Source organism: Drosophila gunungcola, chromosome 3R (assembly GCF_025200985.1).
Source record: "Drosophila gunungcola strain Sukarami chromosome 3R, Dgunungcola_SK_2, whole genome shotgun sequence".
In the NCBI taxonomy this organism is placed as follows: Eukaryota; Metazoa; Arthropoda; class Insecta; order Diptera; family Drosophilidae; genus Drosophila; species Drosophila gunungcola.
Window position 1 is genome coordinate 26,414,924 of NC_069139.1, and position 22,344 is coordinate 26,437,267.

At 38.5% G+C, this 22,344-nt stretch overlaps 6 protein-coding genes across 6 annotated transcripts; all 6 read right to left on the bottom strand.

Moving 5' to 3' along the window:
* Window positions 1-380: 380 nt before the first annotated feature.
* On the bottom strand, window positions 381-1,276 carry LOC128252477 (uncharacterized). Its single transcript, XM_052980221.1, has 2 exons — window positions 1,258-1,276; window positions 381-1,201 (listed from the first exon to the last, which is right to left on the bottom strand). Exons 1-2 carry the CDS (start codon window positions 1,274-1,276, stop codon window positions 390-392), a joined length of 831 nt encoding a protein of 276 aa, XP_052836181.1. The 3' UTR covers window positions 381-389.
* A 1,499-nt stretch (window positions 1,277-2,775) lies between these two features.
* Window positions 2,776-4,095, bottom strand: LOC128261987 (uncharacterized). The gene is made up of 2 exons (XM_052995985.1): window positions 3,708-4,095; window positions 2,776-3,404 (listed from the first exon to the last, which is right to left on the bottom strand). The coding sequence occupies exons 1-2, from the start codon at window positions 4,021-4,023 to the stop codon at window positions 2,881-2,883; spliced, it is 840 nt and encodes a 279-aa protein (XP_052851945.1). The 5' UTR covers window positions 4,024-4,095; the 3' UTR covers window positions 2,776-2,880.
* A 1,270-nt stretch (window positions 4,096-5,365) lies between these two features.
* LOC128264557 (uncharacterized) lies at window positions 5,366-5,943 on the bottom strand. Its single transcript, XM_053000108.1, has one exon. The coding sequence runs from the start codon at window positions 5,783-5,785 to the stop codon at window positions 5,459-5,461; it is 327 nt and encodes a 108-aa protein (XP_052856068.1). The 5' UTR covers window positions 5,786-5,943; the 3' UTR covers window positions 5,366-5,458.
* Window positions 5,944-6,210: 267 nt separating this feature from the next.
* LOC128266389 (uncharacterized) lies at window positions 6,211-8,324 on the bottom strand. Its single transcript, XM_053002881.1, has 3 exons — window positions 7,900-8,324; window positions 6,939-7,091; window positions 6,211-6,879 (listed from the first exon to the last, which is right to left on the bottom strand). The coding sequence occupies exons 1-3, from the start codon at window positions 8,216-8,218 to the stop codon at window positions 6,707-6,709; spliced, it is 645 nt and encodes a 214-aa protein (XP_052858841.1). The 5' UTR covers window positions 8,219-8,324; the 3' UTR covers window positions 6,211-6,706.
* A 1,050-nt stretch (window positions 8,325-9,374) lies between these two features.
* On the bottom strand, window positions 9,375-11,182 carry LOC128266388 (uncharacterized). The gene is made up of 3 exons (XM_053002880.1): window positions 10,850-11,182; window positions 9,960-10,165; window positions 9,375-9,896 (listed from the first exon to the last, which is right to left on the bottom strand). The coding sequence occupies exons 1-3, from the start codon at window positions 11,089-11,091 to the stop codon at window positions 9,538-9,540; spliced, it is 807 nt and encodes a 268-aa protein (XP_052858840.1). The 5' UTR covers window positions 11,092-11,182; the 3' UTR covers window positions 9,375-9,537.
* Window positions 11,183-18,560: 7,378 nt separating this feature from the next.
* On the bottom strand, window positions 18,561-20,034 carry LOC128262695 (uncharacterized). The gene is made up of 2 exons (XM_052997110.1): window positions 19,681-20,034; window positions 18,561-19,021 (listed from the first exon to the last, which is right to left on the bottom strand). Exons 1-2 carry the CDS (start codon window positions 19,949-19,951, stop codon window positions 18,648-18,650), a joined length of 645 nt encoding a protein of 214 aa, XP_052853070.1. The 5' UTR covers window positions 19,952-20,034; the 3' UTR covers window positions 18,561-18,647.
* Between the last annotated feature and the right edge of the window lie 2,310 nt (window positions 20,035-22,344).

The window sequence follows — 22,344 nt, forward strand, 5'->3', positions numbered from 1 at the left end:
TTAAACTCATTCCGAATAAGCGGTCCTATGCTTTAAACTCAAATAGATCTTTGAATATTTAATCAACTTATATTTTGTTAAAATTTTAGGTGCACAGAGATGTCCTTGGTTCTAAATAAATAAACAAACAAAAAAACCAAAGCTCCGATGTTCAGTTAACACATTTATAACCTTTCCCAGAAAAGAGTGTATTTATTAAAGTACAGTGTGGTGTGTATAACAAATAATTTTATTAACAATTTAAATATCAAGAAGTAAGCTCTTAAAATTATAAATATAATACAATTGACAATATATAATGTCAAACTTGAGAAGATAACTTTCTCCATAAGAGTTTTACCTGCAGTTATAGGGCCTGAAGTATGACTCCCCTGCTTCATAAATTTATTCTATTGGATTGCTGTTTCAGTTGTCTCATTATTCGCATTGGCTTCGATGGATTTTACTTCACTATCACCTTGGCTACTGCTATTTATGAGTAATCTTGTGGGCTCAGTTATAGCTGTAACTGGAGCTCCAGTTGTTGAGGTAGTTGTAGTTGTCGTTGTTTTTCGCCATTTTCCCCTCCATTTTTTTTGACCACTTTGGTTTGCCGGTTGTATCTGATTTTTGGATATCTGCTGCCATTTACATCCGTTGTCTAGTTGAATGGAGCTTGTAAGAAGATTTTGAGACATCATCTCATTGAAACCCATTGCAAGTTGGTCCTCCACTTTGTCTTTGGACGGTCTGCCCATCAGATGCATCTGCTGGTTTATCATGAAGGGATATGGATACGGAATATAGACTGGCACGGGGTAGAAAGCAGGTTGAGCAGCTACTGCATCCATCGGTCTATGGGGAAAGTTTATTGGAGAACTCTCCCACATTCCTGGCATCAGCAAAAAGTCTTGCATTGAAAGCTTGTGTTTTTGACCATGATTAAAAGCGGGTTTTTGCTTTTGAGGAAGTCGTGTTTTTTTAGTCGGTTTTTCTGAAGAAGTTAGTGCAGGAACAGTTGTTGATGCATCGGGTGTTAGTGTGGTTTCAATATCCTGTTCCGATTTAATTGCCTCCCCAAATGCAGGCTTAGCTATGGGATTTGAAAGCACAATCAGTGGAGTTTTTGGATCATCTCCACTGGCTTGCAGCAATGCTAAAGGCTGCCCATTTTGCAATTGGCCAAAAGTAGGTCTTGTTATGTATACGAAAACGACTACAACTGCGAAAAAGAAATACTTTAATATTTAAATTTCATTATTTTCTTTTTCTACCTACTACTATAAAGTAACTTCATGGCGACGTTGAATAAACTAAACTTCTTTACACCGATTTCGCGTTTTATATGGCCGATTTTGATTGAAAGTAGGTTTCAGGCTAATCAATTCTTAATAAATTTGCTAATTAGTTTTATTTTTTCTGGAACTTTTTTAGGTGATGTTTGCTTTCTAAAGAATAGATGCAAGATAAGAAAATACTGATAAAAAAAATTAAGGGCTTATTTTATGTTAAAGAAAAAATAGGGATAAACGTTTTAGGAGCGACGGAGAGTCAGAATATGATATATAACATATATTATAATCAGAATATTATCTGAAAAGCTCATGCAAGTCATAAATAAATCTACAATGATTTAATATCAGGGGAACGACTCATAAAATCTGATTTTTTAACATCTCTGTAAAAACAAACGCAAGTTAAGTTTAAAATTTTTTTATTGCTGTTAATTTGTACATTCAAAGCTCCAATAAATAAAGTTAAAATACTTGAAATCATTTATATAGCTTGTTAAACCATTTGACTCTTTTTACAGGTTCGTTTAATGCAGTATTTTTATAAGTTGTTATGGATTTAGTTTTCCTCGCAATTTCCGCAAAAAACTTGTTAAGACTTAACTGATTTGAAGACTTTTTATCATCTATTCTTGAGGTGTCCAGAATTTGATTTGCGTGGTTTACTTTATTGACCTGGACTGTGATTTGGTCATCCGTTTTTGGGTTTAATGAACTATACAAATGCTGTTCGGCAGAGTTTAGCATTAAAGGAAATGGAAAATAAATGTTGAATGGCGAGGAAACAAGTGGTAGATGCGGTTGCAATGCAACTGAACTTTCCCACATTCCAGGTAATGACAAAAATTGAGATTGCAAATAATTCTGAAGCGGAAGTCTTAAACTTGGTCCATAATTAATGAAAGGGTCCGGTTTTTTGGGCGGTTGAGTGGTATTCGTTTGTATAGATATTTCCATAATCTCAGTTGGAATAGGTTTTCTGCATTTAAAAGGGATTCAAATGCTTTTTCCTTAGTAACTGGCTTTGCTAAGGAAATAGGATAGGTGTCAATGTTTTTGTTGTGGTGCGGTTATCTTGACTATCGTTTGTGGGTATAAAGTACGATGAGTTTATTAATTAATTAATTCTCTTTATTTGCCTAGGTAGTGTCGAAGTATCCTATAATTTTATTTAGAGATTAGAAATTGAAGATTTTCAATTAATAACAAGATATAATTGTGAATATTTGAGGGATCTTTTACGAAATAAATCGATAACTATTTTAAAGGCAAGAACCATTTATTAGGAACTATCGCACTTGTAAGTAGATTTATAGATTGCTTAATTATGTAAAGCTTTGGTTTCTATTTCTCGATTTTTTTCAAATAACTGCATTGTTTTTTTACGGCTTAGAAATTTATAAGTTTGGATTCAGAAAGTCTTAATTATAAGAAATGTTTATCTTATAAGTATCTTCCATTTGCATTTTTATGGAAAATATCCAATATTGCGCCAAAACTAAAAGAAAGATTTTACTGCTGAATTTTTTTTAATTTTGTTTGCGTTTTTAAATTAAAATAAATAAATAAATTATGAGATTATGTTACACATGTGTGCTCAGGCCTAGAATTATTGGATTTGGTTGGCTGACTGATCCAATTTGAGTGACCTGGCATAGCCTCCGTACCCGAAACCACTGGCGGTGCCACCACCACCTCCCCCAGCGGCAAAGTGGGCACTATGTCCATGACCTCCATCCTCGTGGGTCACCGAATGCGAGTGGCTGGAGGTGTAAATGGGCTTGGCCACAATCTCGTAGGTGGTGGACTTTCCGCCGCCACCGGCCAAGCTCTTGAGTCCCAAAACTCCAGACAGAGTCAAGGCCATCAGAGCTGTCATCAGAGCCTTTCCGGCCATCAGAGCGATGGCCCCAAGGCCCATGGCCATAAGCATGCCCTTCATCATCACTCCGGCAGCCACCAGGGCCTCTAATCCTCCTTTCTTTCCAAATTTGTGCTTGCGCCCCTCTGCCAGGGACTTGTCATCCAGCAGGCGAAACCGAAGAAAGCGCGTTTTCAGAAGATTCTCCAGCTTGGCCAATATGTAGCCGTTCAAACGAGTGCTGGGGTCACTGGGGTAGCTGCGAGCCACTTCTGCAAAAATAGAATTCGCTAAGAATGTTAAGTACAACTTGATGCACGAGATAGAAGATATAAATTTTCTTAACTTAAAGTTTTAAATATTTTAAACTGGTAAGTCGAAGTTAGTTCACAGATTCAAATGACCAAAAAAACGTCTTGTCATGATTAAAGGGCTTAATGCTAATTACAAATTGAGAAAATAAAGAGGCAAGTCCATTATTTCAACTTGAATGTTTTAAGTTCTTGTGTTTTTGGTTGAAATGGCAAATATATTTTTTAGATCCATGATATTTGCATATAGTCTGCTAAACCTACCTGCCATTAACTCCGATGTCTTGAGTTCCGTGGCATTCTCATCTTTAACCACACTGATGCCGGGCAAAACGTTCAGTTCCTCCTGTTCGGCCAGCTTTTCCATGATCTTGACAAACTCGATCTTAAGGCACATCCAACTGAACGAAGACGCCTCGCAGCTATTGAGAAGGCCCTCCGCCTTTTGGGGTTTTCTTAGGGTTGCCGTTGCAACTGCAGGCGCTTCTGTCGATTGCACGCTCGCTGCCTGTGCATATTTGCACATGAAGGCGAATAGGGCCAGATAAAACAGATATTCCAGGGTTTTGGTGAGCAACATCTTCGCTATCTACTGCCTTGGGGAATGGTTGTGAGACTGCATCATCTCAATTTTATGGCTTTGGCTTTTATACCCGCTGCCACCAGTGCCACTACCACTGCCACTGCCACTGCCATGCCCATTTCCCTTTCACCAAAGCCGTACTCCGCACTACGGACCCTAGTGCTTTTCTAATTACCCAAACGTTTTGTGGTCGAAATTCTTCCCAGCGTCAGTCAGCTGCGTCCAACTGGGCGGCACTTTCGCTTTCCTCTGCGGCAGCAGCCAGGTCAGTCTTGCGAAACGGCCGGCTAATTCTGTCACCAAAAAGTTCCAGCCAATGAATTCCCCAAAGGGGCCCCAGAAGAAAACTCTCCCAGACTCGGGCATCCAGGTAATTAAGAGTGCCAAATAAAAGTCGCGTGCCTCGGACCTCCATAAATTAAGAGCCAACATTTTGCCTGCCTAACTGGGACTAACTAACAATTCATTGTTAATTATTACTACATTTTCATTTTTGTCTGGCCTAGCCTCGTTTCGCTACTTTCTTTGCCCATGAGGTAATATATCTTTCCACGCCGAGGCTTGACTGTTTAATATTCAGATTACATGCAGTGCTAATGACCAATTTGTTTGTCGGTCTTTGATTTTCGCTCTTCGTCAGCCTTCTGCTTATACTGTAAAACAATAAAACGGTTTCATTAATTAATATACTTAGTGATAAATAGCTAACTCATAAAAACACATTGAACTGTATGCTAGTCCAAATTGCTTTAATTCAAATTAGAATTCGAACTGTCTTGCTATTTTTTAATTCGAGGAACAAATCTTTAACATTTTTGTTCAATATAGTATTAGATCAATAACTTAAATGAATTACAAACTTTAAGATGGCATAGTCATATTATAATGGTATTATAATTTCAGTCAGAAGTTTGCAACGCAGTGAAAGAGACATTTCCGACCCTATAAAGTATATATATTCTTGATCAACATCACTAGGAGAGTCGATCTAGCCGTGTACATCTGCCCGTCTCAGTTTTAATGCGATCTGCATGAAACTTTTCCAAAGGTTGTCTTTCTGTTGCAGGTAGTACATAAATCGGAACGAGCAGGATCGGCTGCCTATAGCATATACCTTCCATAGGGACAATCAAAAAAATCAATGAAAAATTATAACTTTGTTGTTTTTATATTTCTTTTTTTTACGGGTTAAATTTAATTCAAATCGGAAAACCATATCACATAGCTGCTATAGGAAAGCTGAAAATCATCATAGCTTCAATGTTTTTAAACATATCAAAATCCAAGTGTTTTCAAGAATATTTTTTTTTATTTTTAAGTAATTACAATTTTTTTGTCAAATAGTAAATCAAAGTAGTTCGATTTGAATAAATATTTATATGAAGTCGACGGCAATCATCTATGTGATGGTGGGTGTTGGCCCTTGGCGCTCTTACTTTCCAACTGGACGTCTTGTTGTAGTGGTCGTGGTCGTGGTAGTAGTTGTCGTAGTTGTAGACTTCTTATGTCTGAACTTTTCACCATATCTTTCGAAAAATCCAGTTCCATTGTTGTTGAAAGGCGGGAAGCGTAGTTGTCCCAGGTCTTCCTTGGCGTCTTCCACCACCGGGGCTGCTTCAATGCTCACAGCATCATCCTTGGCTGGAAGTGTCTTCTTTTCGTCGTCGACAGGAAGTGTCCAGGCCAAGGAGACCAAAAGGCCAACAATAAGGGCGATTTTAATCTGACAACCTATGAGTTTGTTGCTTGAGCCGTTCATTTTGGATCTGTTGACTTTTGGGCAGCTCGGTTGGCAGTTTTATACCAACGGCAAGTGGGACATTTGATTAAAAAGCAATTAGGAACTTCACGCAAAGAAAGCCAGTGGTCCTAAGCCCAGTCAATAAAATTTGCTAATATAATTAAGCCGATATATGTTTTCACTCGGTTTGCTTTTGCAAAAGATTCAATAAAAGTGTTTGAACAAGAAATTAAGGGTAAAACTGATTTCAACTTTAGGTTGCTTTTAATTTTTATATTTATTTATAAGTGTTAATATAGTTATTATTTCTACTGATTTCAGTTGTGTTTGCAGCCATAAATGGCTGCCATCCAATTATATTTTTAAATATTTTAGATATCTTTTGCCCCATTTACAGCACGTTTTATTAGTTTTCCGGTAGAGCCAAAAAAGGTAGAAGAGAGTTTGGATTTGCATTTGTTGAATCATTTTTATTCAATTGCTTTATGTTATCAGAATAAATACTTAGTAAGTAAGCTCTTTAGCAGGCATAATCTTCGTTGTTTTCGATGAACCTGAGTGACATTTACAACCGCCAAGAGACATGTGGATTGTGAAAATGTGCAATAAATATGGCGCAATCATGATTGACTTTAGAATCCTTAAGCATTGTCCTTGAGCTAGCCAAGAGTCGTGGGACCGTTTCAATAGTTCTCTTTTTTTTGTGATTTTCTGTTTTTGGTATGTCGCAGCTAACTAACTAAATGTACCTAAATAATTATTGACTACGAATTAGGCCATTCTTCAGGGAAGTCTTAGGGGGATAGGTATAGGAAGTGAGAAAGGTGAAGAAGGGTGAAGAAGGGTGAAGCTTTGGTAGGGTAAGAAATAGCAGGTGAAAGATTCGGGCTAGTGCAGCGTGGAATGGATGGATCGCTTGGTGATTTGCTGATTTCCGGCTTAGAAGGGCTGGGCCAGGCCATAATGGTTGTAGGCCAGATCGGCGGCTCCAGCCTGACCATTGCGGCTCCAGTCGGAGTGCACGATGTCGGCGTTCAGGGGGCTGCCGGTGATGTAGGCAGTGGTGATGTGTTCCTTCTTCTTGGCCAGCAGATCCTTGAAGAAGGTGGCACCTGCGGGGAAAGCCGGCTTAAAAAGTGCCCCATCTGAGCTCCATTTTAGACAAACTCACCAGCCAGAATGAGGGCCAGGAAGGAGATGGCCAGAGCCTTCAGCGAGATGAACTTGATGATGGTGAACATAATCTTGACAACGATGGCCTTCTTCAGCTTCAGGGCCAAAAGAAGGGGCACCAGCATCTTCTTCATGCGCTTGCTGCGGGATTCTGTTATTTTTTGTTTTTTTTTTTTTTTGGGGAGACAGCAAAGTGAAAGCGGGAATTAAGCAACGCTCCTAAAAGTATTCAATGCCTTTCAGTTGAGAAAACCTTTCACTTTGCTTTTGGCCAGAGCAACTAAGTATGCCAATAGTTTTGCCTTGGCAGTTGGCTTTCTACACAGTCGAGTGCACTTTACTTTGGTAACACTTTTGGCCTTCTGTAAGTGAGCTTCAAGTGCTTATGCGGCAAATTTATTTATAAATTTGTGCTCTCTAGGTTTTATAAACACTAATACGTACTGTTGCCGCTGCTTCTATATTAATTTATAAGCCCTTTAATTTGACTTTATTTCAATTACTTCGAATTTGCCATACTAGTTTTAAATTTGTTTCTTAAAGAGAAACTTTATATTGTTTAAGTCTTGATAAGCCTTAAAAGTACCTATACTTTTTTAAGTAGCTCACCACTATTTAAATTATTGGACTGTAAATAAGGCCATTTAAAATTACAAATAAATATTAGATAGAAATATTTTTAGATAATGTTTAAATTATTATTATTGTTATTTTTTTTTTTAACCCTTTAAAATCTGACTTTTTTAGGTAGTTAAATTTTAGTAATCATGAGGTTTACTCAAAATTGCTGCTCTTGATTCCCTGGGCAAACGAAGTGCCAGTATACTTCTTAGTAGCTCACAATAAATTGAATTATTGGAGTACATATCAGGCAATTTAAAATTACTTTTTTTAAAGTATCCTGATTGATACCCAAAAATGCAGTTCTTGATTTTCTGGGGAAAGCCCAGATCACTCACCCTCCATGGCGCGTCCGGTGTACTCGTTGTCGGCATTCTCCTCCTGCTCATCGCCGGAGAAGGAGAGGTTCAGCTCGTGAGTCTCCAGGTAGCGCTCGGCGCGGTCCTCGAAGGACTCGACGGCCTTGGCGGCCCCGAAGCTGCGGCCCGTTTCCGACCGGTCGATCCTCAGGCCGCCGAAGAGCGCGACGGACTCCTCGCCATCCAGGCGGTTCAGCATGTTGACCAGGTCCCGCTCGCTGTTGTCCTGCGAGGGCAGGGCCAGGGATCCGCTCACAAGGCTGGCCAGCAGCACTACACATACGAATTTCGCGCACATTTTGAATTAGTGATTTTTTGGTGGGTAATTTAATAATCCTTGGGTCGGCTGCCTGGAGCTGGTGAGTGCTGCCTTTGTGAACGGGAATCGCTTTGTGATTAATTGAATGCACTGCCCCCGCGTTTTATACCATTTCGATTCGCCGTCGATTGACCAATTTTGTGGCTAGAAATCGCGCGTCAGGCCAAAACGCACAGTGCGGCGGCACTGCAATAACAATAACAATATCGAACAACCAAAACCAAAATCCAAAAACAAAAACAAATTATGCAAAGCATATGCGTATGCTACCTGCCCGGCCATTTCTTGACCATATTTCCACGCACGTCGCGATGTCAACGAAAGGGAAGTGGCTAGTGGCTAGTGGCCAGTGGACAGTGGCCGCCTGGCTGGCAATCGGCCGGCTGAATATGATTTTTGTATATATATTTTATATAAGCGAGTGGCCCGATTTTGGGTGTCCGCCGTTAGCCGGCACCCAATTGGCATTCAGTGGTGTCGCGGACGACGTGTTCGGCTTGCCTGTGCCAGATTCTTGGCTGGCTGTTCCTCCCCTGCCGTCGGAGCTGCGAAGATTAGTGGTGGATCTGCGAGAGCCACCCGTATTTGGTATGCCCCGGCGGTGGTGACTTAATGCACCATTTGGCCCACTTAGCTGCTCTGGCGCTTTCAACGCTTTCGATTTCGTTCTCCCTTTGTCGCTCGCTAGCTCGCTCGCTCGCTCGTTTTCTATTTCAATTGCTTCTAAATCTGCCCCCCCAAAAGAAAGCTGAATTGTAGCACATCGGCGCATATATCTCTTTTCAATCGCAAAGTGACACTTTTATGAGCATAAGTAGAAAGTTTCTGGCAAACAATTAACATGCCAAGCGGCCGTCACATGCCCACTAGAAACTCCAATTATGAGCAGGGCCACAAACTTGCCAAAAACTAATTCCCCAGCTTATCAGGGCTTCTTTGTAATTTTTTTCACTTGCTATCCAGCAAACAGAACCTGCCACAAGTTTTAATTGCCAGTCACAAACTTGTTGCCTTGCCGCCCAGTGAGTAAAGTGAGTAAAGTTCCACATATTCGTTTTTGGGGTCTGTCAGCATTTCAATTAAGCCCTGGGAAAGTGTCTGCCCACAGGTAAACACGTGCGTGGATTTACGTGGATTTTTGTTTCGGTTGCAATACTCTTGGTTTTATTCAAACATTCGACATGACTGTGTGCGTTGTGCGGCAATAAATTAGTTAATTACATTTCGAATAAATTACTACAGACTAAAGGTTTCAAAACGAAGGCACATCGGTGGCATCTCCTGGCCAATTTCCCAGCTCACTGCTGCTGCTGGCCGGCGTAGGCCAACTGCTGGGCCTCCGACTCATCGGCGCCGATGCTGCGGGCATAGGGATAGGATGAGGCGGCTCCGGAGCTCCAGCCGGCACTGGCCGGTGCGGACCAGGCGTTCGAGCTGTAGCCTCCGCCGATGGAGTTGCCGCCGAACTTGTTGCCGAACCCGCCCAGCAGACGGGAGCCACCGACCAGAATGGCCAGGAAGAAGGCCAGCTTGGCCACGATCACGGCCTTGAAGGTCAGCAGAGCCAGGAAGCCGAGCACCAGCGGAATGACGGCGAACAGCTTGGCGCCAATAGCCAGAGCCACGGGTCCCAGCATCTTCTTGATCTTGCCGCGGCCTATGAAATATAGTTGTGTAATTATTATGTATTTTTAGGGAAAGTTTGAAAGGCAACACCCACCTTCATCGAGGGCACGAGCCACCTGCTGGGTGGTCTCAGCGGGCAGCTTGAACTCCAGGTTGTGGCTGCCCAGGAAATCGGCGGCACTGGAGATGGCCATGTCCACCAGACGACCAGTACGCTCATCGGCGTTCTGGGGCAGCTCGGCATACACATCCTGTTCGCTCAGGGACTTTCCAGTGCGGGACACAGGGCTGGCGGGATCTCTGGAGGATGCGAGGTAATTGGAAATTTTAATTTGAATACGAATCCACTTAAATATCATATTTACTCGTTTAACATTTCAAAATGAAAGAAATAGGAAAGGCTAACATAGGCAAAGATAGGCATTTTTGTTTTAGCGTTAGTTAACAAATCTATTCTTAAGCCTTCACGTTTTCTCACCAACTCAATATCTAACAATAGGCTTATGAAAATTTCATAAGCTTTTAATCTAAGGTTGTATAATTTCTGTAATGTGACAAAAATATTAATTTCTGTTAGCTATCCCATCTTTAATGTATCTACACTTTATACTCTGTCGAATTAAACACTTCGTATAAACTAATATCTGTGAAATTCCTATAAATTGTTTGATTGTTGTGATTAGTGCTTTAAAAATATAGTAATTTATATCTGAAAGCACTGTGATAAAGCCAATAAAACAGTAACAAATATTTTTGTAGTACGTAATGTAAGCCAGTTTTGATCTATGTGACTATTAAGTTTCTTTTTGAACTAGCTTTCTTGTAGGATAACTCGTAAGCTTTATGATGCAACCACTTGAACTACAAAACACTCATTCAAGATTTAGTCAGGCACATTTCGATTTCGTTTTCATTTTCACGTTCGGTTACGTTTTCGTTTCAAGAACTAGGGGGCGGGCACTTTCACTATAGGCAAACACACACCTCTGGAAGGTAACTCCGCTGGCCAGCTCGATGTTGTTGCTCCTGGCGGCGCGATTCAGAGCGGAGATGCCCTTGACGGCCAGGCAGGTGGCCATGTCGTCGCTCTCCAGACAGGCGCCCAGATATCTGGCGGCCCGGCCCAGGGTATTGTCGCCCTCGACCCGATTGTCTTGGACACTGGGGGCGGCGAAGGCGCAACTGGCCGCCAAGAGGGTCACACAGGCGATGGCAAACACTTTCATTTTGGGTTAATTCGCGGTTAATCCTGGCTGTAAAGCTGATCCGGCTGCTGCTTCTCTAAGGGAGCGCTGAGATGAGTTTGATGTATGCGTCTCCGGACATCTAGCCTTATATATTGGGCCGCCGGCTGCAGCCGCTCAGCCGCTCGGTCGGCGTCGCAGTCGGTGCGCATTACAAAACAATTTAAAAGTTAAAAGTAAATTAAATAAAAGCCGGCGAGAGACGGCGGAAGCTACGCAAAGACGCGAAAAGAGCGCACTCCGAATTGGAGACCGGGCCCAAAAGAGTCGCTGCCACAGACGCAGCCGCATAAATCTAGAGAACGGCGGAGAAATAAAGTCAACTTGTTTGTTAAGTGAACATGTTCATTTCGGGCTGCCTTTTTTTCGGCAGCGCCGCTCCAGCGACGTCGTCATCCGTCAACGTTAACGTCGCGGAGTGAGAAACTTGTACTTGGTCTTGGCCATTGGGCGAAAAGGGGCGCCCTGGTGTAAGCAATCGGCATCATGGCTAAGGTCTGCACGACAAAAAATCAGCTATCTTAACATAACCAAAGTGCCCTTAGTCATCTCTTAAAACTTAATGCCTATGAACGCATGCTTAAAAATATATGTAGTAAACAGAACATTTTCCATAAATATATAACACCAAGGAACAAGCGAAATTATATATTAACAATCAACATAGTTTGAATCTTTGATATCCATATAATCAAATTCTTATTTCGATGTAGCATATGGTATTAAATTTTAGTCAACTTAAACTACTTATTCAAAAAAAAAAAAATACAAAAGGGTCTTATTGACAATTTTGTTATTTTTACAGCCTGTAAACAATATTTAACTTAAAATTTATAACTAAAGTATTTGGTTTTTAGAATGATACATAAATATTTTTTTTTCAGCCAAAACTTCAAGCTTTCAACTAGCTTCTTTTATATAAAGTGTCGTTCCTATAATCTTACTAAAAAATACAAATTATAATTAACTGAAAAAATCATAAGCCCATTAAAAAAAATCAAATTTTAAACAAAAAACAACAAACAATGGGAAAATTAACAGATAATTAATTAGAATGTGTTACATAAATATAAATATATCTGCCATGAGAGGTTATCTGTCATATAGGGAAGTAATTTGGGCTAAGAAGGGTAAAAACTCTTCATTTTCCCTCCGTGTATGTGGTCTAAACTTTGGCATGGTCTTTGGGCTTCGGGGTCCGATACACACACGCCCTCAATGAGGCTGTGTTTACCAGAGTCTGAGTCTGCGTTTGCCCGCGCCTTCGCGTTTGCGCTTTCATCCGACTCTCGCAATACCCAAGCCACATATTTGCTAATTTATTGACGCTTCTTAACCGATCCGGTTGCCGTATATTTCACGCAGCCCATTTATGAGCGCGAAAATGTGTTTTTTTTTCTTTCTCCATCATAAATGGGTCATTTTTATTTGCCGTGGTTTTTGTTGTCACTGTTAGGATATGGTGAAATAGTGTTTAGCACCTTCAATGATTGAACTGGACTGTGTGGCGAATGTGTCTATGTGGTAATAATTGAAAGTTAAGTGGATATAGTAGGTGGAGGTGAATGAGAAGCTCTTGCCGGCATTTATATAACAAGCTGAAAGGAATTGTGAAAGAGCAGTTCGAGGAACTCACAAAAACATGACAAATATTTTGTATTGCCTAAGGGAGTGTGTGCAGAACAAGTCGACATAATCGTTCATCTCTTATTTGATCGATTTGCACTGCTTAGTTTACTTTAAAAGCAAAAAATGTTAAGAATCTGTCCTCGAAAAAATTAATAAACTAACTGAAAATTAAATTTAAACAAAAATTAAATATTTTAGTAACCAACACCTTTTTTTTCTGATAATGATTTTACACAAATGTTTTGCATCTATGATAATGTAAATTTATCTATTAATACTATGATCACAGACGGATTCAAAAACTTGGTTGTAATTAGTTTTTAAATAAAAAAATCTCAAAACGGGGAAATCTGGGCAGATGGTTATAATTAGTTGCATTCATTTTTAAAGACATGACCATTTTACAATAAACTTAATTCATATCTATTCTATGGATTATATTCATGTTCGGCAGTGAGAACTCACAGGCAAAATTAACACATTTGACTTCATTCGAATTCTGCAAGCAAAGTACAAATAGTGCCTATCATTCGACTGGATCTGCACTCAATTACACAGCGAAATAGTTTCTCTGGCGACCTGAGACATTTATACAAGTCTATCGAGCGGCAGTGTGAACTGTATGATTCATCCATTCAAAACATCCAAACATCGATGATTTTCCCAGTCACGTTCTGTTTTCACGGCCTGCATTGTGACAGCTTATGTTGGCATCCGAGTTTCTCTGCTAGGCATTGCATCGTAAAATCTCGCAGTTCCTGACAAAAGATCTCTATAAAATCGAAACAGCTTCAATTTTTGGCAGCAACAAAATTTGTATTTTTATTGTCCCGCAGCAGCTTATTAAAGGCAGTCCATTCAACGGAGGAAAAAAAGGCTGCCTCACTCACTTTCATTTATATTACAACGAAATGCGACACTAAATGTTGCCTGCCCTTAATGTGTTGTTCGTGTTTTTGTCGCTAGTGTTGTTTTGTTATTGTGTAGTCTTGCTTATTGTTATTGTTACTGCCGGCTGATTGTTGCTGGGCAAACCAGCCGCGGGCGTCGGCTTGTCACACGCTGCGTATGAGTGACGCGCCTTTATTTTCGGTTATTGTTTTAGCCGCGTAAAACGGCCAAAAGGCGGACCGAAAAAAAAGAAAGTGTGCTAGGCATGCCTTATTGAGCATATTTCGCCCAGTGATTCACTTGCTGCGCCAATTTGCATAGTTCCACGGACTCCAGATTGCATTGCTCTGGCGTTTCATTCATGATGATGAAGATGATGATACTTGGGGCCGCTGATAAACCGCATGCCATTGGCTTGGCTCATACGTGATCCAGTTTTTCGCCTTCATTCATTCATACGATTCGCGTCATCGTTTTCGTGAGTGAAAGTTATGTAATATTAGCGTGAATTTTGCAATCTGCAGTCCGCACTGCTAAACCGGATGGATCGACATCGGCATAGAAATCGACGGATAAATGTCTGGGGACCTTCAACGAGCAGCCAATAACGTGTCGGGGTTTATTACCCGCCTAACTGTCAAATCAAACAAAATTTCTAAATGCCAATCAATAAACAATTTCTCTTTTCTTCGTTGCGGTTTTTGGTTTCTGCCTCCGAGAACTGTCAATGTTGCAGTGAAATAAATAGAATAAATTCCATCTCTTTTAAGACTGATTTAAATATAATGATGTTTGATAAATAATACTTTTAATAGAAAATTATTCTAAAGAAAATAAAAACTGTCCTTTTAAGGTAAGATTATCTAACGAAATACAAATAAACCTAAATTATATTTGAAAAAACGTAAGATTATTTTGTAAAGACCTGCTTTAATTTAAAAACTGTAAGAGGAAAAAAAATTATTGTTCTAGAAAATCATATTAAAATAAATTGAATGTACAAACCATTTTACTACTGCTAATTTTTCAGGCATTGATTGGTAAGACCATCAAAAGCAAACAATATAATCATTTCATTTATTTACTCTGTAATAATTTACAAACAATTTTTTGTAACAATGGTTTTGTTTTTCTCATAATATTGTTTCACTGTGTGATTTTATTTTGTGATAACCTTTCTCAATATTTTTTTCCCTCGAACCTGCCTTCCATTTAATGCGTTTCTGACACCAGCCTGGTGTCCATTTATTATTACACAAAGTCAATTAGCTCCGTTTCATTTGTGCGATTTTCGATTTGCGATTTGTTGCCGGCCGTCGCTCAATTAGCCGGCAACAAGTTGCCATAAATCGATAGCTCACTTTCCTCCTACTCTGGTGATGTGGGTGTGGCAGGTTGGCCGGATGGTCGAGCTCTCATTCGGTTCCATGTGCGTTTGCTTTTCAAATTAGCCTGCTCATTCCGCAGTCGAATTTTGAGGCTTTGCCTGCTCGTTTTTATACTTTTGGACAGCGTACGTTCTACTGACCCATTTGCGTGTGTTTTCATCGAATTCAGCCAACGGAATGCCATCGGCATTATTGGAATTCCAACACAGTGGGGGAGACATAAATCTACGGAGCGTAGAACATTTTCTCAGGGTTTGTGTGTTGGGAAGGGGATAGAAATTTATTTTGTTCGAATCAAAGGCCAAATAGTTGAAATTGGCAGCCAAACCCTTACCCTTAAACGTGACCATTAAACCCGAATTTTTTAAGAAATCACAAAACATTCTGTAAATAACTTTTTGAAATCTGACTCAAAGAACAAAAATTGATAAAATTCAATTAAAAAATTGTTTTATGAACACAACAAATATTTAAATTTCATGGGAAAATATCTAGCCTGTGTCTGCAAGCTTTTTACAAAAAACACAAATTGAATAAAACACACATTTGCAAAATTTTCTCATGTTTTCATATGTATTTTTAAATATTTCAGAGTGTAAAGAAATGTTCAAACTAGTTTATTGTTTATGCTGTTATTTTATCAAAGCATACCAATATATTTCGTTGTAATTTCATTTTAAATAATGTTTTTTTAAATGTTTAAATTTAAGGTTTATCTTTTGACCAAAGTGTACTTCTAGCCAAGAGCCGCACAAAAATAATTCATCCCCGAACCACATCCAAATTGTATATTTTAAAGCTTTTTGGGTAAAGCACAGAAATACCAGCAGGTGAAATTGATTTTCTTTTCATTTGTGCAAATATGAAATGTCAATATTGTGCGTAGTCGTTTCTGTCATTGTCGCTTGGCTGAGAAAGTGCAGCGCCAACGCGAAGCGTTTTCCATGCATTGGGCGACTCTACATAAACGTATAGTATTTTTGGCTCAAAAGGTCTTTTTTTTGGGTCGTAGCTAGTTATGTTATATGCATTTAAAATATTCATATCCATTACCTTGAGGGCACAACCCGGTTCAAAGCCAAACCAAATTCAATTCACTTTGCCACGAGAGCTAGGGCAATTGCCATTTCGGGCTGGGAAGTTTACTTATATTTTTTTTATACCCTTACAAGGAGTGATGTAATATTTCAAAGTGTTTGAAGGTCTTAAAGTACTTTATTTATTATTTCACATTACTTATTTTATTCAAGCCTAAACATAAGTAATAGATGTAAACCCATAATTTTTTGATGAAATTTATTTGGCTCATAAAACCAAAGTGGTCTTAACATTACTCTAAATAACTGAATGGATTGAAAAAGCATATATCTAATGTGGAACTAATTCTGTAAAACCTTAAAATAAGTTACATAAAAAATTAATTTTTGGAACAATATTTCTTCTCTGTATTAATACTAATTAAATCATGTCAGTGAAATGTCGAAGGGTATGGCAAACATCGTTTAAAATACATTACTTAAGTTAATCCTGCAAGGTTTCAGCAAAATAAGTATATAATACTAAGATACAATATTTTTTCTGGCAAGGGTATTATTTATTTCCTGCTTTTGTTCATTTTTGCCAGGTGGAAAAAACATGATTAAGTGCTCCTATGGGATCACTTTTAGCTCGGGCTCAGGCCTTAGTATCGTCGTTTTGTTTAAACCCATCTACCTCGGCCGAAAGAAAGTGAAATTGATGACACAAATGCGCAGACAACAAATACGAAGCGGTGTCTATGCTAAATGGCCTGGTTAAGTAATCTCGTGAGAGCCGCAAACATTGCGCAGTCAGCGGAGCTGAGAATGTTGTTAATAGGCAGGGCCAGAGCCAAAGCCAGAGATGCGATGACAAAGGCCGCCATGGTGGGTTTCCCTTCGCCCTCCCTTTCTCCAGCTTAATTGCCCAGCTCGGGTCCCAACTTCACTTTCAACGTCTCACTTAGAAAGAAAGATACGCCCTGTTGTTGATCGATCTGTTAGATACGCGACAGGCATGCGCATACCTGGCTCTTGTACCTCGTATCTCTGGGCTGCAGATGTATCTGTAGCTGCTGCCACGCCCCTGCCATACTTGCAATTGTCTCTTTGCTTTTGGACGCCCTACAACTTTCACTTGTTGCGCGGAAATGGAGGCGCGATTTGCGTAGGCTGCTAGCATAAATTCAGCCAACCGTGGCGCACTTGTTGTAATTTGCGTTCTCTTTTGAGCAAGGAATTAATGCCAAATTTGTAATAAAAAACATAGTTTATTTAAGCTCTATAAAAAATGATGTTAGTGGAAAATGTTACAAACAATAAGTTATTCAAGACATGCTGGTTCTTAGAAAATTAAACACAATGTATTGAACTAGTTTTTAAAGCTAGGCCAAGCTTTGGAATCAAATTATTCAAAATTTGGAAATTATTTTGAAAATGTCGAAATAGTGTTAGTATTTTAAACTGTTGTGTACGAATATTTCTAGATGCTTAAAAAGTCAAAGTCAAAGTATAGTTGGAAAGCGAATAGGGTACACAATATTTGAACAGTGTATCATAATATGATTCGGTAGATGCTTACAAAAAATATAAAATCTGAACTATTTAAAAAAGAATTCCTCAATTTTAATTAAAGAATTCAGTAAAAAAATAAACATTTTGTAATTTTTTTAAATTAATTTATTTTGAGTAGAAAGATAACATGTTATAATAAAAATCATAAAGTCAATAATTTTTTAATAAAATTGTAATCTTTTCAGACATTTTGTTATATAAATGTAAAAACAAAATTAAGTAACTTAACTTTATTTTAATTACACATATATTGTAATTTTTTAAATTTATTTTTAATTTATTTGTTTTAATTTATTCAGCTTTTATAAGAAGTAAGTTTTAAAGGTCGACCAATATTCAAAAATATTGTATCTGTCACTTTTAGACTTCGAACCACCCATGACGTTGATCGTGGGACTAAATTGCATCGGCTGCAGCATGCTGATTGATTTGTGACAACCTGTCTGTTGACTTTGGCTTTCGGTCGTGCTCTTTACATAAGCCAGGCCGTCGTTTGTCGGCGTTCATTGCAACAGGCACTTGCGGAAGTGCCGCTTCCCATTCGACAACACCGATGGCTTGGCACTGGTCACTGCTCGATTGCCTGGGATTTTTGATGGGTATTTGAGGGCCTGCCGACGGTGCGCATGCGCAATGAACCGTTTTATGCATAACGGAACCGCAGTGCTGTTAATTTCTGCGCTGCGTGCACAGAGCTAAAAGCGTCAACGGGTCGGCGACGTAACGTCGTCAAAGTCGGGCGAGTCATGTGCTAATTAATTGTTGATGAAGCTGGGAGTTACGTGGCCTTATTTGATTATTGGCTAACATTGCCGGAAAAGTGATATTAGTAATGTTGGTCAAACTGATTTGATTGCATATTAACACTATATATATACATTTATTCTGTTGAACCAAGGTCTTTCTTCTTTTTTATTTAATTTAATTTTTTTTTTAGTTTAGTTTAGTTTAATTCAAATTTAATAAGAACTTTTTTATGGGAACAGCATTTATTGCCCTTTCTCTATCCCAAACACTTTTACTCTCATTGCGGTTGGGTCTATAAAAATGGCTTGTACAGGTTTTCAAAGTTATGATCTTTTGATATTCCTAGGGGTATAAAAGGCTGTCGAATAGGCATCCAATTGCTTGCGCCGGCGGAGAGGTCAGTGCCATGTAAACCCTTTACGGCTGGTCCATGAGAATGAATGATCTCCAGGCGATCGTGGCCATGTCCTCCGGATAGTATATATCTGAGCGCCAATAGTCCAGAGGTGGCCAACGCAATTTTTCCCATAACAAACGACGAAGCCGAAAGTGCAGTCAGCCATTTAAGGACCAATGGCAGCAATACTACTTTAGCAACAGCTGCGGCAGCCAGTAACGGATAAATCATTTTCATAAGTTTTTTCTGCTTTTTGTTCTTGCCGCGACCTGTTAAACAAAGGGCAGTAATTAAAAATTTAAAAGCAAGCATGGGCGGAAATTGGTAAAGAGTTCACATTAACAAATTAGCCAAGGATCTTGATTACTTTTAAAACTTAAAATTCTAGTCCTTTATTAAAGGCCCTTAAATGTATTATAATTTAAAGTTAATAACTATGTATTAAAAATTATGTTCTGTTCATTGAGCTGATCACGTTAAAATATTAAAAATTAACATATTTAATAAAAAATTGTATCATGTTCTCAGCAAGTTTCATTAATGTTTTTTGGTGTTACTGGACTATTTTTTATAAAACCAAAATAATAATAAATATTATTTATGTGAATACTATTTAGTAATTGTTAAAAAAATGTTGCAGAAGCCAAGACGAGAAATTTCTCATAACATATTATTCAAAATTCAGGCAAATTGAAAATATCTACATAAAATTGATTATTTCTAGGGCTTGCCTCATCTTTTAGATCAATACTCAGAAATTGTATTTGGGGTAGGTAATTTAAGCAATAAACCAAGTGGCTTTAAGAACTGTGTCAAATTTTAGCAATTAGTTGTTTTTAGGCAAAACTAGATTTATTTTAAATTTATTATAAGAATATTTTTTTTCTTGGCTTTATGGATCATCCAAGGCAAATCAAGTTGCACCCACCTTCTGTTGACCAGCTATCCAGCATGTTGTTTACCTCCTCTACACTCACATCGTCATTGATCAGGCTGTGCAATTGGGTTTCGGCTTTCGTTAGCCACTCCCGCTCCACTCGCTGCCGCTCCTCGGTGGCAGCTTCCTGCTCGGCGTCCTGCTCCACGGCAGCCACAATTGCACCGCCCAGCTGCACCACCGGCGGAAGGCTGTAAGCCACACCGAAGGACACCAGCCAGAGCAGGTGGAAAATTGTAAATGAGATCGAAGTCTCGAGCATGTTTAATCCGTTGCACCGTTCTCAGACGACTGAGCAAAAGTGGGCGCCAACTGCAGACTACTGGTAATGGGGCACTCTCTTCGCTGCACTCCGCTGCATTTCAATTTAATCCGGTATCTGTATATTCTTGGCCAATTGGTGGCCACTCTGTACCGCTACCGCTTCTTCTTTACACAGCCAGAAAGTTCTAAGAATTATATCTTGTTCTTAGATTAAACATAATTAGCAGTATCCGAAAATAAATAAAAAAGAGTTAAAGATGTATAATTACTTTTAGAAAGAAAATGTACGGAAGTAAATAGTTTCATAAGATAAGTGGCCGTTTTTAGACTGAATAGTTAACCTGTGATTTATGATTCCGCTTTTCCCCGAGTGTTCTACCTTGTTTTCGCTGATTTTGTTTTGCTCCGCCGATTCAGTTTTACTTGAGCGTGAACGGACACATTAAATTTTCCCTGCCTTAATGAACGGTTTTCCGCAAACGTTTCACTGTAACTGTGGCTCTCGTTGTGGTTGTTGTTACTAGGTTGTGTGCTCCACACTTGTCGGGGGTCAATTGCTCCGACCATCAACAAGTAAAAACTCTTCATTATCGTTGGAAAGCATTTTACTCGGTCCGTTTCGGTTCACTTGCCCTTTTTGTTTGGCTGCCACGTTTTGCCATTTCTTAGCTGTGTGTGCAAGGAAAAGCTTTTCGGGGAAATGCTCCACGTCACTCACAGAGGGATTTTTACCCCCTGGCAAATTTCTTGTCACTGTCGAAAAAATACGCATTCATTTAAGTTTAGGTGAGGGCAGTTGCGGTAAATAAATAAGTATTACTCTCAGACAGCACATAGAAATTTATTTATTTTAGTTCAAAGAAACTTAAGATTTGTTTTAAATAAATGAAATAATTATAATTTACTAGTGTAGATTTATTAAATAAATGTATACAATAAGTTTATTTTTGTAAAGTCAACAGATTTATAATGTAATCGAATTAATTTCAGTAATTAGCTTGACTTATTTAAATTTCCTTGAAAGCCTTTAGTTAAGGCTACTACATTGCTTTATTAATTGGACATTAATTTTCAATTTAAACCCCACTGCTTCTACAAAATTCAATCAAACCAGTGGCCCAATGAAAATGTTATTAAAAATTCATTAATAACATTGCCATTAACATGGATAGCCCTGAAAACATTTTGGATTTCATTTAAAGGCTTTGGCCGAACTCGTGTTTATGTAAATTTTGGTTAATGCCCTGTGGCTGGTGGCCAGAAATAATATTAATTAAATTTTCCCAATATTAAGGAGGCAAGGAATCAGCTTCTACAATTACAAGACTCGGCTATCAAGGCAGCAGATTTTTGGGAAATTAAATAACGTCCAAACTGAATTAGGTGCCGCCCAGACGAGACAAACGGACTTATCTTGTTGACCCGCACATATGTAACTCAGGCTTTATGTGCACGCTATGTATTCACAGGGCGTCCAGGTCCGAACACATTCAAATGCACACGCGTGCCTCGGAACTAATCGCAGTCAGCAGTCAACATTCGTTAACGCTTTTGCTGTCGTCACTTTTCATGTCCAAAACCCTGACTTTACCGACTGCAATGTGTCTGCGGAATTTATCGTGGCTTGGGTGGCAGCGGTGCTTTTATTTGGCATCCGGTTGCTGCTGATACTATTCACTGCCAGTCGACGGTATTTTTTGGTAAATTCGGCACTGTATATGTTAGTTGGGAAGTGCCTTTCTCGAAAATGCTTAAGTTTAGCAAAACTAGTTATTTGCAATCGAATTTAATTTCCTTTTTTTTACATTTACATAATTATGTGTTAAATATTAATTTTGGTATATGAATTCAAGTAGTAATGGGGAAATACCTTAGTTCTTAGCTTAGACTATAAATATGTAAAAATATATTTAAATAAATAAATAAATAAAATAAAAATATTCAAATTTACTGAGCATTGTCCTTAGAATTCTTAAAGTAATTAATATAAAATTTGTACTTTAAATACATAAAAATTAATCAGCAATTACCGACAACATTTTTGTTAATAAGGCAAAAAATAGTAATAAATTGAAAATTAACAAGTTTAAATAAGTTAATGCTTAAAAGTGTCCAATATGAAAATATGATTACATTTTTCTTAATTTGCTTGAAACTTAAATTTTTTTGAAAAAAATTTCTTTTTTATAACTCTAAAGTAAAAAAATTATTAACAAAACACTATATTAATGCATATTCTTATACCCTATTTCTATATTTGTCTGGGCAATTTCACACTGCTTATTTTAATAAAAGAGAAATGAAAATGAAATTGAGCAAGGTAAAAATATTTTGAGGATAAAAATGATCCAAAAAACAAATAATTTTTAATTTTATTATTATTACATTTTT

What these genes read in the sequence shown, in the direction of transcription:
- LOC128262695 (XM_052997110.1), bottom strand. Translation starts at nt 19,951, where the DNA reads ATGCTCGAGACTTCGATCTCATTTACAATTTTCCACCTGCTCTGGCTG. An exon ending in GGATAGCTGGTCAACAGAAG is followed by an intron (nt 19,022 to 19,680) that starts GTGGGTGCAACT and finishes TTTGTTTAACAG; the next exon opens with GTCGCGGCAAGAACAAAAAG.
- LOC128261987 (XM_052995985.1), bottom strand. Translation starts at nt 4,023, where the DNA reads ATGTTGCTCACCAAAACCCTGGAATATCTGTTTTATCTGGCCCTATTC. An exon ending in GACATCGGAGTTAATGGCAG is followed by an intron (nt 3,405 to 3,707) that starts GTAGGTTTAGCA and finishes CTATTTTTGCAG; the next exon opens with AAGTGGCTCGCAGCTACCCC.
- LOC128266389 (XM_053002881.1), bottom strand. Translation starts at nt 8,218, where the DNA reads ATGTGCGCGAAATTCGTATGTGTAGTGCTGCTGGCCAGCCTTGTGAGC. An exon ending in CACCGGACGCGCCATGGAGG is followed by an intron (nt 7,092 to 7,899) that starts GTGAGTGATCTG and finishes AAAAAATAACAG; the next exon opens with AATCCCGCAGCAAGCGCATG. An exon ending in CCTGGCCCTCATTCTGGCTG is followed by an intron (nt 6,880 to 6,938) that starts GTGAGTTTGTCT and finishes CTTTCCCCGCAG; the next exon opens with GTGCCACCTTCTTCAAGGAT.
- LOC128264557 (XM_053000108.1), bottom strand. Translation starts at nt 5,785, where the DNA reads ATGAACGGCTCAAGCAACAAACTCATAGGTTGTCAGATTAAAATCGCC.
- LOC128266388 (XM_053002880.1), bottom strand. Translation starts at nt 11,091, where the DNA reads ATGAAAGTGTTTGCCATCGCCTGTGTGACCCTCTTGGCGGCCAGTTGC. An exon ending in AGCGGAGTTACCTTCCAGAG is followed by an intron (nt 10,166 to 10,849) that starts GTGTGTGTTTGC and finishes CGCATCCTCCAG; the next exon opens with AGATCCCGCCAGCCCTGTGT. An exon ending in GGCTCGTGCCCTCGATGAAG is followed by an intron (nt 9,897 to 9,959) that starts GTGGGTGTTGCC and finishes TATATTTCATAG; the next exon opens with GCCGCGGCAAGATCAAGAAG.